Here is a 16639-nt window from a genome sequence, read left to right as displayed (position 1 = left end):
AGGTACTTTTCAATTTTAATACTCCATAATTCGGAAGGAACGGTCTGTCACCCAGCTGTCTCAATCATCATCCCGAATCGCCTTGTTCTCTCCGCTTCTTTCGTTTCCTCTGCCGGTTCTTAAACAAATTTCTTAGGGCATCTCCAACACTGAACCCTTAATTCGGATACCGTATCCGTCCGCAGATGACCTAGGTATGGGTCCGGTCATGGTGAGCATTAAGTGCTTCTTGGCCGCGCTCGTGCCCGAGTTCGAGTGGGCGCCACCGGCGTAGGGCGGCGACGATATCGACATGACTGACCTCAACGTGTTCTTCAAGGTGATGAAGAAGCCACTTTCCACCCGTGTCACTCGACGCATCTATGCCGTGTAGATCTTGAAGCAGTTCTTCTTGCACCTGCACATGTGTGTCCTGGATGGTTCATCAGTTCGCCAGTTAGCTTCTCGATCATGAGATGTGCCAGTGCATGCCATGTTCGTTTTAGCTCGCGGCACGTGCAAAAAGACACCATGTCCGACCTCCCAAGGCTCCACAATCTCCCACACAGGCACACCAAAGTAATTGCCTGTGTAAGGGCATGCATCATGCTTCTCCAAAGAATAAGACTGATTAGTTTCATCTGCAAAATGAGGCGATGCCATTGTTCGCATAAACTTGTTTGTAGTCTGTACAGCCAACAGGGGACCGCAGTTGTAGTGTGTCGGTACAAATTTCCCGGAGAGGCGCCATGGGCGCTCTGGTTGGCACCTTCTTGAGCTATTCTCTATTTCTCTGGCGAGGAAACGTTGCACACACGGCCTCCATCTCCACTTCATAAAAGGAGTGTTTAATTGGAAGTAGTAAATCTTTCTTCCAGCCCTTATCTTGAGTTTTTGACAGACTTGCCCACAAAATTAAATAACTCCTCTCGGAGCCCCTTCTCCTCCCCAAACCTTTCCAACTTCGACGACGCCGAAATCTTGGCTCTCCGCGCCGGCAATTGGCGTCGGCAGTGGATCTTCGTCAGGGTCATGGCGCCGCCACCCTCGCTCTCATCTCCTCGGGCAATGAGAGGAGCAGCCGCCACAACAGCAGTCACGACTCCTCGCAGAGGCCGCTCTGACGGATGAGGGATGGAGCTCATGACGGAGCGCTCGCGCTGGGAAGACTTCTTTTAAAATTTAGACTCCACGTTAGACAGGGAAGAAAATGTTTTCAGTGTTAAATAGGGCTAAAAAAATTCAAGACAGTAGTGTCCAGAACAACCTATGCCCCGCACCAAACAGCATCATCTTCGTCTGATAATCTCCTCGGGACCTGCTGACGGCCCGACGCCCTCCGCCTCACCTCCAGCCAGGAACCGCTCAGGTTGGAACTCGTCGGGATCCCTCCATGTCCTCCTGTCCTCCCAATGTCCCCCACAACAAACCGCACGTTCAAGTAGCCGCTGCCCGGTACGGTACGTAGTTTCACCCGGCAACCTAGCGTCATCGGCGTAGGACGAACGGCACCGACGGGTGCATCCGGAGGGTCATACCGCGTCGCGAGGCACGAGGCGGGCGATCCATGACGGTGATGAAGAACCCGCGGAATTCGGTGAGGTTCACCGCGTTGTCCTCTCCGTCGGCCTCCCACCACTCGAACTCCTTGACCAGGTTGGCCACGAAGTACTCGAGGTGCAGCATCGCCGGCACGATCGCCAGGCACGCGCGCCTCCCGGCTCCGAATGGCATCATTCTGAGCTCCCTCGTGCAGGTCAGGTCCGTGTCCTCGCCGTCCCCGCCGGGCATGAACCGCTCAGGCGTGAACTCTGTCGCATCCGACCACGGTACCGCGTCGCGGGCGATCTTCCCAACGAGGAAATTCGCCGTCGCGCCACCGCCCGGCACACTCGTCAGGCCGACCGCCTCCGCGGCCTCCTTGCCCTCCATCCGGCGCACCACAAACGGAAACGGTGGGTGGCGCCGCAGGCTCTCGAGCACGACGGCCTTGAGGTAGGGCATTCGCGATAGCTCGGCCTCCTCGATGATACGCTGGTTGCAGCCAATGGCGTCGACCTCGATCCGCAGCTTCTGCTGCAGGTCGGGGCGTTTTACGAGGTTGGCCATCGTCCATTGTAGGGCAGCAGCCGTGGACTCCAAGCCGGCGCCGAGGAACTCCGAGATGAGGCTGACGAGTTCGCCATCCGCGACGGCCCGGCCGCCGTCTTCATGGATTCGCAGGTCCAGGAGGGACTCCACGTAAGTCTTGAAGCTGGCGTCATGCTTGTCCTTCCGGTTATTCTTGACCTCGGCGACGAGCGGCAAGAAAGATTCTTCTTGCTGCCGCCGGAGAGAGAGAAGCTGGCGCCACCGTGATGGGTAGATGAGCTTGCTCATCCTCGGGTACCTCACAAGCACCCCAAAAGAGGGCAACGCGACGAGGATGTCACGCTGGAACTTCTGCATGGCACGGAGGCGCGTGTCCCCGAGCTTGGAGACGACGTCCTTGCCGAAGCACATCTCAACGAGGACAGAGTACACGGCGAAATAGAGGCTCTCGGCTGCCGGGGCGCCGGATCTGAGGTCGCGCGCCAGGTCGCCCAGCACGCGGGCACGGGTGTCGCTGAGTCGGAAGAGGCGAGATGGGTGGAGGACACCGGCAGCTACGTTGCGGCGGACGGCGCGCCAGTACGGGCCGTATGGCGCCGACAGGATGTTATGGTGGCGGTCACGTGTGAGGATGGTACTTGGCACCGCGCCGGTGGGGCGGTCGAGGAAGGCGGCGCTGTGCTCCACCAAGGCGCGGTGCGCTATCGCACGGCCTGTCACCTGGATGGAGAGGCCACGCCGGGTGCCCCGCGCAACCCGAGTGGTCACCGGCGCGAGCTTACGCAGCCAGCCTGTCACGTGCTCAATTCTACGACGGTGAGCGGTCAAGATGAAGACAGCAACGAGGAGAAAACACAGGCTGGCGATGCAATCGGGGAGAGGCGTGAGCACGCCGATGAGGTGACCCATTGTCAATGGAAAAACCTTAGCTAAAGATGCAGATGAAGACCAGTATTTGTAGTCACTCAGGGCATATTTGGTTGCCAGCCATTTTGGCCTCTTTTGTGGAATTAATTAATAGAGATGGCTGCACGCATCGGTTGATGCACACGTTAGGGGTTTAACCTCCTTTTTCAAAAAAAGAAAAAAAAATGCCCCTTTGCTTATGTGGCCCTGTAGAGTCTGGGTTAAGGTAATGCAGGCTATAAATCATGTTCCGCACTTTTTTTGATACATGCATTGCATTATGAGATAGGTATTTTTACATGCGTCATGGAGTAGCTTGACACATGGCGTGTGGTTGGCAGCAGTAGTTGAGGGTTATGGATGTAAAGATGCAACAGTTTAGCTACATATCAATTGCCTGAATTCTTTCTTTTGGTTCAGTTCATTTTTTTACTCGAACTTCCATGCATGCGTGAATTGCATGATGCAAAATTTTAAGTGGGGTTATCTTTTGGATTAGCTGTATGCATGTGGTGTCATGCCTGCCGGTATACGCTGCACCTTTTCTTTTTTCTTTTTATGCGAGTTTTTTTTATGCGCCCCGTGTGTGTGAGTGTGTTTTGTGTGGGCGACAGAGACGAATCTTTGACATTTGTATGTGTTCCATTTTGTTTTTCTGGTCGGGTTTTTTCTATAGGGGTATTTTTGAATGTTGGGTGAGTACATGTATAGACGCAAGAACTATATAATATAGATATAAATTATATTTCCTCCGTCTCATAATATAAGAACGTTTTTGACATATGAGATGGAGGGAGTAATACATTACTCTATTATATTTTTATTATTCTCATATTACAAAATTTGTCATTTCAGTGCTAAATCTTGTGCATGTTTCCCCCCCTTTTTCTTAAGGGTATTATCAGGGTTCAAGTCATGGACTTGCACCCGTGCTCGTATTATGTGATTGTCCAATTGTACTATGCCAAAAAATGCCACAATTCATTCTCTCTTTAAAAAACTGTATTATTTTTATTTTTTATTTTTTGTTTCATTTTTTCTACTTCTGCATATAAGGCTAATACCAATCGATGCAACTATTCGTTTTTCTTAGAAAACTTCATCATTGTCAAGTGAGAGGACACTACTAGGGAAAACCCTAGCAGTAGCGTGGGTTTTTTGCCTATCAATAGCGCGGGACGACGTGCTAATGATAAGGCGCTACTTCATCCCACGCTACTGCTATACATGGCTAGCAGTAGCACGTTTTAGTTCAGAGCGCTGCTGCTAATATCTGCAGCGCTTTTTAGCAGGAAGAGCTACTGGTAAGGGAGTGCTACTGCTAACTTTGTTCCCCTCGCTACTGCTAGTTTTATTAGTTTCTGTTTTTTTCTGCATATTTGTTTTGTATTTGAATAGGCTTTATACAATAATCTTTAGCATATCATACACATACAAATGTAATCATAGCATATACATATAAATAGTCTCATCAAATCATGTCATCGTCATAATCATCATCCAGCACAAAGTGGTCTCTTGTCATCATCTCGAAAATAACGATACAAGTCTCGATTACTTGCAACCACATCGTCATCAGTCTAAACAATGATATACGCGAGAAGAGCTATCACTATGAGTGAGAGCGGAACTATGCAGTACATGAGTTCGTATCCCTCTCTCGCATTAGCGTGAATCTAAACTAACTACTAGCTGTCGCTCGGAAACCAGAAACCGGTACACCTGGGCCTGACACTCCGGCCACTCGTCGTATACTCCTGGCGTAGCACTTCTTCCCCATCGATGATCTATGCACCTGCATCGTCACATGAGTCGATGATATGCAACATATATAGTTGAGCAACAGAAAGAGAGAGACTTGGCAAAAATGGAAGCAACATATCATAAGCATAAATAGCAAAGTTCATCGTACCCAAAATGCCCTAACTAGAGTGATTTTCGCAAGTCGAGGAGGAGGACGGTCTAATTACATCACAAATAAAGTTTCGTCGTGCATACCTCAAAGTTTTGTCATACAGAAAGTATGGACTAAACGGACACATTGTCATATATCGACAATCACTCCAACATGTCGTTCCATCCATCCATGTCAGGGAGATAGTCCCCGAGCTGAGTGAAAGGCTTCATGTCGAGACGCTGAGAGGCTACGTGTGTTCGGACGTCTTCCCACGACATTTGTCCTTCTTCGTAGAACATCCCTGTTTTTTCGACGACCTCCTTCATGATGATATGGGCAAGTTCACGCTGGATGTGATAGAACTCAGCTCGAAGTCGATGAACCTCGATATCTCCTAAGTCCTTTGCCCATTGCAGAATATGGGCATCGCCGGATCTAGGTGACATGCGAAGGTTCTGGTGATCCCGTCTGTACTCCAGCATGTGGTGTAGGACATAGAATCCATCATTAAGAGAATCACTCGGTTGTTGGATGCAGTAGAAGTTGGTCTTATGGCTGAAGGCGGGCCTGTCGTCCCTTGTCTTCTTGTCGTTGAACTCTCCACCCCGTTTGCTGTAGTAAAAGATAGCACTATCGAGAACAACTTGATGTGGGTGTAATCCTTTTTGGTAATGTTCTTCGAAGAGTCCAAGTAAAGAGCGTGGGAGTATCGGGGGTAGAGGATCATGAGGACGGCGTGCCCGCCGCTGCGCAAAATAAGTACACATCAAATTAATTAGCCTCCATCGTGCAAATGAATGATTGACATCGAAGGAAGGATATCCGCGCGGATAACTTACAGGGGATGATAAGGCACGAGAATCGCCTCCTTGTCCTTATTGGCGAGCATGAAATTGATGAGGTAGTCCCTCGCGTATTCACAGTGCTTTGCACAGACTGCCAAGCCCTCAGGCATGAAGTACGGGTCAGCGACACAGATAAAAGGTATCTGCTCAACCTCGATGAGGTAGTTCATGTGCAAGGCATAAAGGCGGACAAACGTAAAATCCTGCTTCTTCCAGTGAAACATGTCGAAGATGTAATCGAATCAAAGTAAGAACTTCTCCGCGGTGGGAATGTGTGGACGTACGACAATTGCCACAGCACGTTAACCACGTAGAGTGGGTATCCTGGATTTTCTGAGGCAAGGAGGCCTTTCTCTATCTGCAGCACATCGTCATGAAGTCTCCTTACATCATCGAATCTGGCCCCTATCGCTGCTTTAGGTAGGATTGGTTCACCGACGATATGCCATTTTGCTGCACCGGAGATATCTATACGGTCTTGAACCCGAGGCTGCTGAGGCGGCTGGATAATAGAAGCAGCTTTGTTGCCTTTCATCGGTCTCTTCCTAGACTTCTTTGCTACCGGAAGGTTGTCCATAATACGTTCAGACTTCGGAGGCGGCAATTCAGGCACCGACTCATGACGCTCAAACCCTAAGTAGGCGCCAGTATGGACATACTGTTGAGTGTCATCGTCATCGTCATCCTCATCTATGGCGACGTCACCAGCAACTAATGGAGCCTCTTCCTCACCCCCTCTGCTATCACCCAACACGACAGCCGACGCTAATTGGGTAGGTGAGGTGTTGATGTTCATACCTAACTGCGTGCTCATGGGTGTGCTCCCGGCCGCCTCCAGACAAAGCAGACTCTTTGGCCACAACAGGACCCACCCATTGCAACAATCACCAAGCCGTCGTGGGGCCTGGTCGTCATCCCCCACTAGTACCAGAGGAGCCAAATTCTCGTGGCCCGGTTTGACACTGGCCACGGAAACCTTGAAGACGTCCGGGGGGATCGACCGACTGTGGAACAATGGTTCCTTCGGCTCCATTATCGTCGCCTTCTTCACGTCCACCTTCTGGTCGCCGATGGTGTACAATATGGTGCACGGGGTTTCGTCGGCCTGCAAAGAAAAGTCTGCGACGTGAGACATTCAAAAGGCAACGAAAACAAGAGATTATACATTTATTGAAGAGGGCCGGTGTGACAAATACCGTGAGGGCGTCGAGCTCAGCCAAAGATGAAGCACCGCCGAGCACGTCCGATGTCGGAGCCGGTGTGGGAGCAGGTGCAGCTGCAGGTGCTGGTGCTAGTCGAGCTGCTCCCGAGAAGTCAGCGAGGGGAAAGTCCGCTGCATTTTTTTCTAGATTTTGCCCGCTCCAATTGAAAACGGCTAGAACCAAGGTAGTAGACATATCTACAAGCACCTGTTTTGCGGCAGCTACTGTTGTGGTTCTAAGTCTGACAGTAGTGTAGGGGGGTAGGAATGGAGAGGCAAGATCCTAGCTATGGAGTAGTTGTATACGCAAGGGATTTACGAGTTCAGGCCCTTCTCGGAGGAAGTAACGACCCTACGTCTCGGAGCCCGGAGGCGGTCGACTGGATTATGTGTGTATGAGTTACAGGGGTGCGAACCTTTTACACTAAGGAGGGGGGTGGCTTATATAGAGTTCGCCAGACCCCTCCGACCCTCAGTTATGTAGGGTTTAAGGTACATTAAGATCGGGCGTTACCGGTAACGCCACAAATAAAGTGCTATGATGACCATAAAGTCTACTTAATAACCAGCCGATCATGTGCAGAGTGACTTTAGATCTCCTGGCTGTCGAGCTGTTGGCTTCATGGTCGAGTGTCTTTGAGCCCGTCGAGTGGAACACTTCTGAGTCGATTGAAAGGCGGTTTCTTCTAGAGATGTCCTTGGAGAGGGTAGTTTGGACAGGTCCATGACCCTACCCTAGGTACATAGCTTCATCATTAGTCCCCAAATGGATCGAGGTTTGAGTGGGGAAGGAGTTGAGAACTCTTCCGACCCATTTTTCATGCTATGAGTGTATCTTGTTCTGGATCCATGAACTTAAGTAACGACACCAACTTCTTTTTCGGTCACCTTGATCCATTCTTGGTTTCAGTCGAGTGAATTTCTTTACTTGAAAAGCTCCGAGTGACGGTGTGGAGGAGATCCTCCGTCTGACAAGTTGCTCTACTGCTCGCGGATTTTGCGGGATTCGAATTTTGGGAAGCGCGCGGGGCGGAGGATGCCGCAGTAATCGGATGAGATAGGGCGGAGACGCCTCGATCTCCGCGCCACCTTTTTCGCCACGTATCGCGCGCGTGACTGTTGCGGGATTTGATAGGATCGTCTGGGCCTACAAGTCAGTCACTCGAAAGCAACTCCATATAAGCCGCTGGCCCAGGGCTTTTGAATAGTGCGCCCTCATTCTTCCTCTTTCTTCTTGAATTCCTCCGCCACCTCTGCTCTTGTCCCGGTGCCGTCGGTCCCTTCGAGCTTCGTCTGCGGCGATGGTGAAGGAGAAGGCGGCGGCCCTGGAGCGCACGAAGAAGGCGACGGCGCAGGCGAAGGCGAAGAAGTCCGGCCGGGGCGGATCTTCCTCGAGGTCTGCCTTGCCGCGGGGCTGGATCCAGGGCGATTGGATGCCCTCGGCGATTCGTCAGGAAGACATCGATGACCTGGTCGAGGGGGGACTCATTCTCCACGAATCTGCGCGCCTCCCGGGGAACGAGATCGAACCGCAACCTCTCGAGGGTGAGTGTGTCCTTATCGCCACCCACGTCGACCGTGGATTCTCCCTACCCCCTCATCCTTTTTTCCGGAGTTTCTTGAACTTTTTCGGAGCGCAACTTCATCACTTTATTCCAAATTCCATCGTGTATCTTGCTGCCTTCGTGTCTTTGTGCAAGAATTTCTTGGGTTGCCGTCCTCATTGGGGCCTCTTCAAGCACATTTTCACTTGTCGTTCTCAGTCGGTTAAGAAAGCCAAGTCGAGTGACGATAAGACACAAGTGATTCAGATGTGCGGGGGTCTTGGGATCCAAATGAAAAGCAAAAGTTCCTTTCCAGCCATGACCCTTCCCGACTCAGTTCGCGGGTGGCAGTCGACCTGGTTCTATTGCAGAGACCGGCCGACCCTAGGACAGGCGACGGGTCTTCCCCCCTTTTCCCTGAACCAAGCAGAAAAACCTTCTTCTCTGAAAGTGACACCGGAAGAGAAGGCACAAGTCAAAGTGTTGGTTGGTCGAGTGGTTCAGCTTGTCCGCGACGGGGTGACTGGTATGGATTTGCTAGAGGTCTTCCTCCTGAGACGTATCCAACCGCTCCAAGCTCGTGACCATCCGATGTGGCTGTATTCGGGTCTCGAAGACACCACTCGGATTCACCCGGAGGAGGTCGACGAGGATACGTTGGAGGGGTGGTTGTCAAGCATCACATGGAACAAAGATAACCCCCGAGGAGCCAGGAGGATTCCTCCACTCGACCAATCGTATGAAGTAGATCAGGTCCAATTCTGCATCTCTGACTGCGGCCTTGCTTTCTTCATTCTGTTTGCTTAAAATCAATCGACTAACTTTTGTCTTGTTTGTTGTCTTCTAGACCATTACTGACATGTACTCGATGCCCAACGGGGCGCAAGAACAGACCGAGGAGGAGGAGGCGAGCGGAGGTGAAAGTGGGGAGGAGTGGCAATCTGATGGCGAGGGGGAAGAGGATGGCGACGACTCCAGTGAAGAGGAGGAGGAGGGAGTCGATCCTCCTTGCACGGAAAGGCGATCCAAGCTTACCCACAACTCCGCGAGCGAGCGTGGCAAAGCGGCTGCGCCTGTTGGGCAGTCATCAAAACGCCCTCGGACGGCTTCTCCGGCGCCAACTGAAAAAGCGCCGAAGCATCCGTGGGCGGCGTCATCAAAGCCGCCGAAGGCCTTGCCCAAGATGAGAATGACCATTCCTACCATTTCCGGGTAACAACAGAACTTGTGTTTTCTCGTTTAGCATGGACAGACTCTTGGTCGACTCGTTGACTAACCGACTGGTTTCTAAAATCTGCAGTGCTGCTACCTCCGAGACCTTCGCCAGGAATGAAGACCAGGAAATGGAAGACGCTGTCACCTCCAACCTTGGTACGATTTCTGTAGTTTCACTCTTGGTCGATTGGATTTTCGTTTTTAACTTTGATTTTTCCTATAGCTCCTCCTCATGTCATTGATCTCCCTGATGATGATGACGAGGCGCCACTGAGGTCAAGGAGGAATAGAAAGGCGTCGGCTGGCGAGACTACTCAGATTGCGTCAGTTCCTGAGACATTAGTTCAAGAGGGTGGCAATATCACTCGGAATTCCGTGTCCTTCGCTGTGCCGCTAATGAGTGTTCGACCTTTGTCGTCGACTGCTGATCCGCCCTCCCTTTTCGCCACACACCATGTCCCAGAGGACCAAGTGGGTGCTGCTAAGGAGGCTATACGCCAGGCGGGGATCATGATGGAGCAGGTGAAGGCAATCCGGGAAGCCAGCCAAGCGGCCTATGATGCTAGCTCAGCCCTTCAGAGCAACGTCCAAGTTAGTTGATCACCGCTTGTTCTGTTAGGATATGCTATCTGAAGACTTTCTTTCCGAAGATCTTTGTATCAGTACACCCACTGGGTGTGTCGATTGAATTTTTGGATTGGTGGGGGCACGCTGAGTGCACCCACTGGGTGTAGTCCCCAGACTATGGTGAACTGCTTGCAGTCAACTGTAGTCTTTGTATTTTGAATTTCTTCACTCTAACTTCTTCACTCGGTCTGGATGGACCATGTCGAATGGAATCTTGGAACCAGTGGGGGCACGCTGAGTGCACCCACTGGGTGTGGTCCCCGAGACCATGGTCGACTACTGGCAGTCGACTAAGGTCTGAAGAACCTGTGTGTTTTTTTAGGTAGATCATGATAAGACCATGGCTGACTGCTGGCAGTTAGCTATGGTTTTAGGATCATAACCTCTTTGTCTCTTTCGGTCGACCGATCGGACTAAGTCGGTAGAACCAGTGGGGGAATGCTGAGTGCACCCACTGGGTGTAGTCCCGGAGACTACTGTTGAATATTTTGATTCGGCTGTAGTCTTAGAAATGTTACGATTTTTCTCTTAGTCACTCGGAAGCAACCTATCTTTGATGTCCGTCGACTGACCCTTCGCAGAAATCTTGTGTCACACCCTGATTTTCTTGGCACAACACTTAAGATGATAAATCATGATAAAATATGGTTTGACAAAAAACTTTTGTGTGTTTTGGACTTTGCCTTGATTGAATTTTGTTTGTTGTTTGCAAGGGCTCTAAAAATCAAATAAATCCTCCAACTCTCATACTCCTTCTCCTTGATCCAAAACTTCTGCCCAATGATCATGCCATGTGTATAGTACAGTATAGAATTTTCTTATAGAAGTAATTTGGCCAAAAAGTATTTTTCTAAATTTAGTTTTCCAAAACCCCCTAGATGGAGGTTGCACTACAAGTACTTGATTTGGGGTATGAAAAATATTTCAAAGAGTATATTTGAAACCTATTAGATATAGGACTCCCATAAACCAAAAAAAATTAATTTTATATTTTATTTAAAGGCTTTTTCTTTAGGCCAGAAATGGTCTTTAATAGGTTAAAATTATTTTAATGCTTTAAAAATATTTGTGAAAATTTAGGGAAACTCAGTGGACATATATTGTCCATATATAAGAGTTTCAGCACATGGTCATGTTCAAAATATTGGACAAAACCTCCCAAAACCATTTCTGCCAATTTCAAGGATTTGAAATATTTCTACATGAAATATTTTCATAAAAATCCAAAAAAATTCCATCATGTCACAAATGCCCTATTTGGTGATCTTGCCAAGTCTCATGTCTTGGAGAACAATCTAACATCATCACATCCCCTCAAAACCATTTTTGTCCATTTTGAAGTTTGAACAACTTTACATTGCCAAACATTTCCAAATGTTCTCAAACATTGTGAACATGCTCAAATGTTCTAATTATTCATCTAGACAAAGTAGCACAAGTTGGAGAACAAGTTAACTTGATCAAAGTGCCCCAAAACCCTTCCTGTCCAGAACCAAATTTGAATAACTCTACATTACCAACTTTCTCTCCTTGATTCCAACTTTTGTGAGAATGATCACATGATCAAATGAGGCCACCACACCAATTGGTGCATCAAGGATAAGTGATTTGATCAACTAGATCTACACAAGTTCATTTCTACCAATTTTTAGGGTTTACAAAAGTTGCATAGGCAACTTTTCCCAAATGAGCTCAAAATGGGTGGAAGGCCCTATTTATATGTGCCATTTCACCCTGTGGAGCCTCATGACAAATGGAAATCATCTTCTTGCCCAAACCAACATCAAACACCTTCTGGCAGAATCTCAAAATTCATATTTTAACCCCTTCCACTAATCTCCAAGAGTTCTCCTTTTTACCACAGCCCCTCCTAGTCCCCCTATACCTCTGGTGTGCTTCCCTGCATGAGAGGCAATGATGAAGGGGGGCAGGGATCCATTTTTCCTCTCTGGACAGCCACTTTCCCCTCCCTTCCTCATCTCTCTCTCACTCCTGGCAAGTCCCAGGGTATCCAATGCATTTTCCACATTTTTTACTCCCCTATGAAGCCACTAGACACAAGTGGGCGCGTCAGGACGCGAGAAAAAGCCGCGGGTGCCGGCCATTTGCGCGCTCTGGAGCACGTCAGCGTGCTCCCGACCGTTGACGCCGCGTCCCCCGACCACCTCGAGCCTCCCCCTTGTGCCAGTTGAGGTGCCTCGACATCCGCAACACACCACCATGCTGGCCCCCTCCTTCCCCTCTCTGTCCTGCCCATGCCGCGCGTGACCAGAGCCACCCGAGCCCACCAATGCGCGTGTGAGCTTGTGGCTCCACCCGGAGCTCGCCCCGCTCCCTCTCTGCCTTCCTGCACCCTACACCACCCCCACGAGCACCGAAGACAACCCCTCGCTCTCTCCCCTGGACGCTCGAGCCGTTGCCACGGACCCGTGCGCCGCATCCATAGTGAGCCACGGGGCGGCTATTTAAGGCCACACCCGAGCCCCCTCTCTACTCCTTTGGCTCTCTCTCCCTCCCCGTGCACCCCTAGACCAGCCCACACCTCTCCTCGTGTCCTCCGTTCACCGCAATGGCCGGAGCACCGCCGTCGGGCTCCGCCTAAATTTGGGCTATCCCGAGCCTCTCCTCTCTCCCTAGCCACTCTAGTGCCCCCTCGCCACCACCATCGACTCACCCCGCACTCCATTCCCTCCTCCCCGTGCCTGCCGCGCAGTGCCAAACCTCGCCGACGGCCTCCTCCGCGGCCACCCAAGCCATTGCCGCCGCAGCCCTCCACGGCATGCGTGCAACACATGGATGGGTGCGGCGTGGCCTCCTGAGCACGCCGGTGGCGGGCCATCGTCGGAGACGCTCTGTAGCCCCGGCAATCACCGGCGGGAGCCGCTCCTCCCCACGGCCAAAGCGCGCGTGGGAGGTTGAAGGCGACCTGCAGTTGGGGCCTGCGCATCAGCGACCCAGTGGGCGGGCCCCACCGTTTAAGTGGAGACGGCTCGGCAAAGACGCCTTTGACATCGCCTTGTCACCCGCGCGGCCGAGCTGCTGGGCCGGCCCAGTGCGCTGTGGTGCTAAACTACGCCCATGTGCACAGTTTAGGTATAACCCAAATATTTTTCTTTTTCTTTTCCAGTGAGCTTCTAAAATCCATAGTTAATTCATTTCCTGTCCAAATTTGATGATTCAAATTTCCAGAGACTCCATAAATCCAGATCTATTAAATGAGGCATAGTGAACATTTTTACTGTGCTTGGTTTTCACTGGGTGCAGTAAATAGGTCATTTATCCACATAAGTCCACTTCAAAAATCCATAGGATATTCATTTGGACTCCAAATCTAGTGAAACCAATTTCTAAATGTTTCTAAAATCATGCCTGATTTAATGGGTACTTCTACTCATTTTTATAAAAGGCATTCTGTGGACAACTTGCAAATCCATTGAATCCATTTATTCCATCATATTGAAATGTTCAGAAATAACCACTGATCCAATTCCAATGAAACCACTCTGGTTATTCTTCATATAACCAGAGATGTCCCATAAAAGTCAAATCCATATTTTTAGAGCACTTTTATTTTCTGCCTTGTTGTGTTGCTTATTGTGATTGTTTCCGGCGTTAGTTGACGGAGTAGACGGAGTACTTGGAGAAGGACCAGAAGATCTCAAGACTCTGATGAACCAGGCTAGCAGCCTTTGACCATGTCTACAAAACCCTTTTTATGCATGTCATATAGCACTTTATTATTATTGCATCAGAATCATGATCAGGTGGTAAGCACTTTGGTGGGATTGCTTTCGCTACTTCCTTGTTGATACTTGCATTGTACATGACCCTACCTTCCTATGAGGGTTATGGCGGTGGGAGTAGATATGATGCTAAAGTAGTTGCTACGCAAAAAGGGACAGAATTATGCATGGTGATGGAGGCAAAGTATTTTCAAAAGACTTTTTGAAAACCCCGTCGGGTGCCACTTATGCTCGAGGGAGGCAATGAGTTGGGTAACCACTTGATGACGAAGTGGTGTACCGAGGCAAGTGTGAGTGCTATTTTCAAAAACGGATTGGTTTAAGTTGCGACCGTTATTCCAACCTTACATGCGCAACCACTCTACCCTTGTATGGGAAAGGGCATTATTGATTACCTAGGTCGATACTAGCTTGGAGCCCGCATTACTAGTGACGGGAGAGTTGTTGGTGCGCTCTCTCGGGACGGGGTCGTGCCAGGTAGGGCGGCCATGACTGTTTTCACAGGGCACCGGAGACACCGTTGGTACCCCGTGCTTGTGGTATGTGATGAATATGGGAGCGAGGCTCCACAATTTTATGATGTGAAATGTTGGGCACGGGGGTTACTACCAATCGAGTGGACTCCATGTTAGTGTCGTCTAGGGAAAGGTAGTGATCGGGTGCTTACCCTGGGTACTTGAGGTATCGCGGGTCGTGGATGACACGGAAGTTCTCCAGATCTTGTGGGTAAAGTGTGCAACCTCTGCAGAGTGTAAAACTATTCGAATAGCCGTGTCCACGGTCAAGGACAGTTGGGTATCCGCTCTTGGGCTATGTCCATATGTTTCTGAAAAACAACACAATTTGATGATATTTATGATGTGACTCGTGAGGAAGTCACGATGAGCTTGAGCATGAGTTGTTCATAACTCTTCTCGATGTTGATGTCTGTAACCTCCTGATACTTGTTGCAGACGCACTCACGTTCTTGATAAATGTTGATCATACTTACATGAGAAAAACTAGCTTTCCGCAAAAATGCCAATTAAGCAGTAGATCTTTGCATAATTCTTTTGTTGTCACTCTTAGGTTGCTTGCGAGTACATTCAAACGCACTCACTGGCTTGTCCCTGACTATTTACTTGGCCAGGCTTGAAAGAGCAGGTATATGAAGAAGATATTTTGGTGACGATCGTGCGAGCTAGGACGCTTCCCAGTCAGAATGCCTGTAGGGTTAAGGCAGATGGCATGGGTCCAAGTTATCGATGAAGATTTCCGCTGCAATGTTATACTCAAGACTTGACCATAATGGTCATAATTTATGTAAGACGGTATGTATGGATGTAAGACTCTTGTTATTCAGTTTCTGTGTGTTCAGTGAGCATTGTTCTCTGGGATCACTATACACGTGCATTCGGTGATCACGACTTATGAGTCGGGGTCCCCACATCTTGCGAGCTTGTGACTCGGTATACTGAATTGGAAAACAAACAGATCCAGCTCGACCTTGACTTGAAGCTTGTCCAGGAGAACTTTTAAAAGGCGAACGACGAAGCAAAAGGTATGGCTGGTGAGAACTTGACGACTGTCTTTATCTTTCTGCCCATTCCTGATTCTGATCTCATTGTCATTTTGCAGATAAAATGAAGGAGGCTCTGAAGAAGAAGGACCATGACATTGCCGAGGCGCAGAAGGTGGCTTTGGACAAAATGAAGCTTGCGGAAGAAAAACTGGCTTCAGTCGGTAAACTAGAAGAGGAGAACGCCAATCTGAAAGCTGCTCTCGACGCGGCCGACAAGGAGGTCAGTCGTTTGAAGAATGATAAGATAGCTCCGAGTGACAAGGCTAGTGAACTGGTGGGGAAGAGGAACGATCTGGAGGCTTATCTGGGAGGGCTCGCCAAGAAGTTATTCATCATGCTTGAGGGTAATCTCTCCTACCCGACTGACTTGTTATCATCGACTTATCGTAGAACTGCTGGTTTATTTTTGAATTGTGTTTACAGAACTCTGCCAAAACTTCGAGGAGGAGACCAGTCGAGTGGAGACAAGCTTGGACCCCATTAACTCTCCCGTGAAGGATGAAACTGCTATGAACGTGCTCCGACTGGAGTCTCGTGTTGCTGGTGTGGTTGACTACCTTGCTCGACTGAAGGTTGCGGCGTCGCTAATAGACACGACACTCTGGCTAGGAGCGACGCTTCAAAATGACCTCGTGTTTCTAATGACTCAACTGAATGAAGTTCCAGGTCGAGTGCAAGAATGGAAGAAGTCTTCTGCCAGGTGCGGCGCTGACGTTGCCCTGTCCCTGTTCCGTGTTCATTGCAAGGATGCGCGAGAGGAAAAGCTGGCGTCCATCAAAGTTGCCAATACCAAGAAGCACGACTTCCGATCTTTCATGGATACTGAGGGAGTCCCGGATTAGGGGGTGTCCGGATAGCCGGACTACCATCATCAGCCGAACTATCATCGGCCGGACTATCATCATCGACCGGACTCCAAGACTATGAAGATACAAGATTGAAGACTTCGCCCCGTGTCCGGATGGGACTTTCCTTGGCGTGGAAGGCAAGCTTGGCGATACGGATATGTAGATCTCCTACCATTGTAACC

The 16639-nt window shown here is 49.7% G+C and overlaps 1 protein-coding gene across 1 annotated transcript; it reads right to left on the bottom strand.

Annotated features, from left to right (window-relative positions):
- Positions 1–627: 627 nt before the first annotated feature.
- Positions 628–3045, bottom strand: LOC123041435 (cytochrome P450 89A2-like). The gene has a single exon (XM_044464045.1). It carries the CDS (start codon positions 2977–2979, stop codon positions 1468–1470), a length of 1512 nt encoding a protein of 503 aa, XP_044319980.1. The 5' UTR covers positions 2980–3045; the 3' UTR covers positions 628–1467.
- Positions 3046–16639: the final 13594 nt, after the last annotated feature.

The sequence above is a fragment of the Triticum aestivum genome, chromosome 2B (genome assembly GCF_018294505.1).
Source record: "Triticum aestivum cultivar Chinese Spring chromosome 2B, IWGSC CS RefSeq v2.1, whole genome shotgun sequence".
Classification (NCBI taxonomy): Eukaryota; Viridiplantae; Streptophyta; class Magnoliopsida; order Poales; family Poaceae; genus Triticum; species Triticum aestivum.
This window is presented reverse-complemented; position numbering and strand designations above follow the sequence as displayed.